The 1,736-nt window shown below is 43.3% G+C and overlaps 1 protein-coding gene across 1 annotated transcript in view; it reads right to left on the bottom strand.

The window, feature by feature from the left end:
- Positions 1-316: 316 nt before the first annotated feature.
- Positions 317-1,736, bottom strand: part of LOC111723587 (putative uncharacterized protein encoded by LINC00471) — a 7,290-nt gene continuing 5,870 nt past the window's right edge. Inside the window, exon 3 of the mRNA XM_023510363.1 lies at positions 317-664. Coding sequence (XP_023366131.1) covers positions 317-664 — 348 coding nt within the window. The remainder of the gene's footprint in view (positions 665-1,736) is intronic.

The raw sequence follows: 1,736 nt of genomic DNA, 5'->3' as shown, positions 1-1,736 counted from the left end.
AGCTACTTGGGAGGCGGAGGCAGGAGACTTGCTTGAGCCCAGGAGTTGGAGGTTGCTGTGAGCTGTAATGCCACAGCACTCTGCCCAGGGGGACAGCTTGAGGCTCTGTCTCAAAAAAAAAAAAGAAAAAAAGAAAATTAAGTTTGTGGGATGATCTCCCAGCCTGGCTTATAAGCACAATGATAGAAATAACCAATGTATAATAATATTCAAAGAGAAAACCTCTGATTCAGGTCATATAGACAGCAGAGACCAAATGGCCACTGAGACTGGAAGCTCAAACTGAAGACTCAGCCAGAGATTGCCAAGGCAACTTTCAGAAGAATGTAATTTCAGAGAACCTGTCCCCAAGCACTGTAGAATGGCATGCAGGGTGGCAGACTCTTATCACTTTACAGGCACTAGCCAGGAACCACCTGGAAGAGGATTCTTTACCTTCCTTGAGCTCATCTAACTCACTGTTATCATCTTCATTCTCTTCAAAGTTCTCATGGTTCTCAAGCTTGGCACTCCTCCTGTCCTGTGCCTGCTTGGCCCACATGGCTCCTTTCCTGCTTGGTGATATTAATTTCTCAGCAAACATAGGAGCTAGAGATTTTTGTCCCCCTTTCTTCCTTCCTGGAGCCATAGCATGCTTCCTGCCATTATTCTGAAGGATGACAACCTGGAGGAGAAATAACAATGAGAAGATGTCTCCCCATCAGGTTACAATCATACTGTACAGTCAGCACATGCAAGATTCTGGTCAGGCATGTATATGTTAACATCTACTTCATGTCTCCAGAGCAAATTTCTCAGTGTACAGTAAAAGGGCTTCTAGCTCCAGAATCAAGTGCCATGCTTGTCTAAGAACAAAAACAAAAGAGAAAATTCTTAGGCTGCACTTAGAGTATGGGTGTCTAACCTTTTTTCTTCTCTCCCTCAAAATGGAAAAATAAGAGTTGTCTTGGGCTGCACATTAAATATACAAACATTAAATAAAAAAAAAAAACTTAAGTGCATACTTTCCTTGATATTTGATACCAAAGATAAGCAGAACAGTCCTCAGATAATCAGCATGTGGCCCAAAGGCCTGCATACTAGACACCCCTGACTTAGAGTGATCAAACCAGAATCTCCACATGGAAGGATTTAAGGTTTCTCCAAGTATGCAAAAACATACCAAGTCAATGACTGTTTACATGGTTCCACACACCTTTAGAGCCCCAATTCTTTGCATACTGTAAAATGCCAAAGGAGGGGCCCACACACAGGCAACTGAACATAGGAGTAAATACTCTGTGGTACTCCTAGTAACTTGAGCATTTTTCTTCCCCTGAGCTGAATTTTAATGAGAATCAAACCTGTAGGCTGAGGCAGGTGGACTGCCCTGAGCTCACAGGTTTGAGACCAGCCTGAGCCAGAGCAAGACCTCCCTCTCTAAGAATAGTTGGGCGTTGTGGTAGCTGCCTATAGTCCCAGCTACTTGGGAGGCTGAGGTAAGAGAATCGCTTGAGCCCGAGAGTTGGAGGTTGCTGTGAGCTATGATGCCACAGCATTCTACCAAGGGTAACAAAGTGAGACTCTGTCTCAAAACAAACAAACAAAAAAGTCAAATCTGTATTGTGTTGTTCACAAACCTATATATGACCACTGTATTCATACTTACTTTCTTTTTTTTTTTTGAGACAGAGTCTCAGTATGTCATCCTTGGTAGAGTGCCATGGCATCACAGCTCACAGCAACCTCAGACTCTT

The sequence above is a fragment of the Otolemur garnettii genome, unplaced genomic scaffold (genome assembly GCF_000181295.1).
Source record: "Otolemur garnettii isolate 467f Iridium unplaced genomic scaffold, OtoGar3 scaffold00013, whole genome shotgun sequence".
Lineage (NCBI taxonomy): Eukaryota > Metazoa > Chordata > Mammalia > Primates > Galagidae > Otolemur > Otolemur garnettii.
The sequence above is the reverse complement of the archived record's forward strand: the minus strand, read 5'-3'. Positions and strand labels throughout refer to the sequence as shown.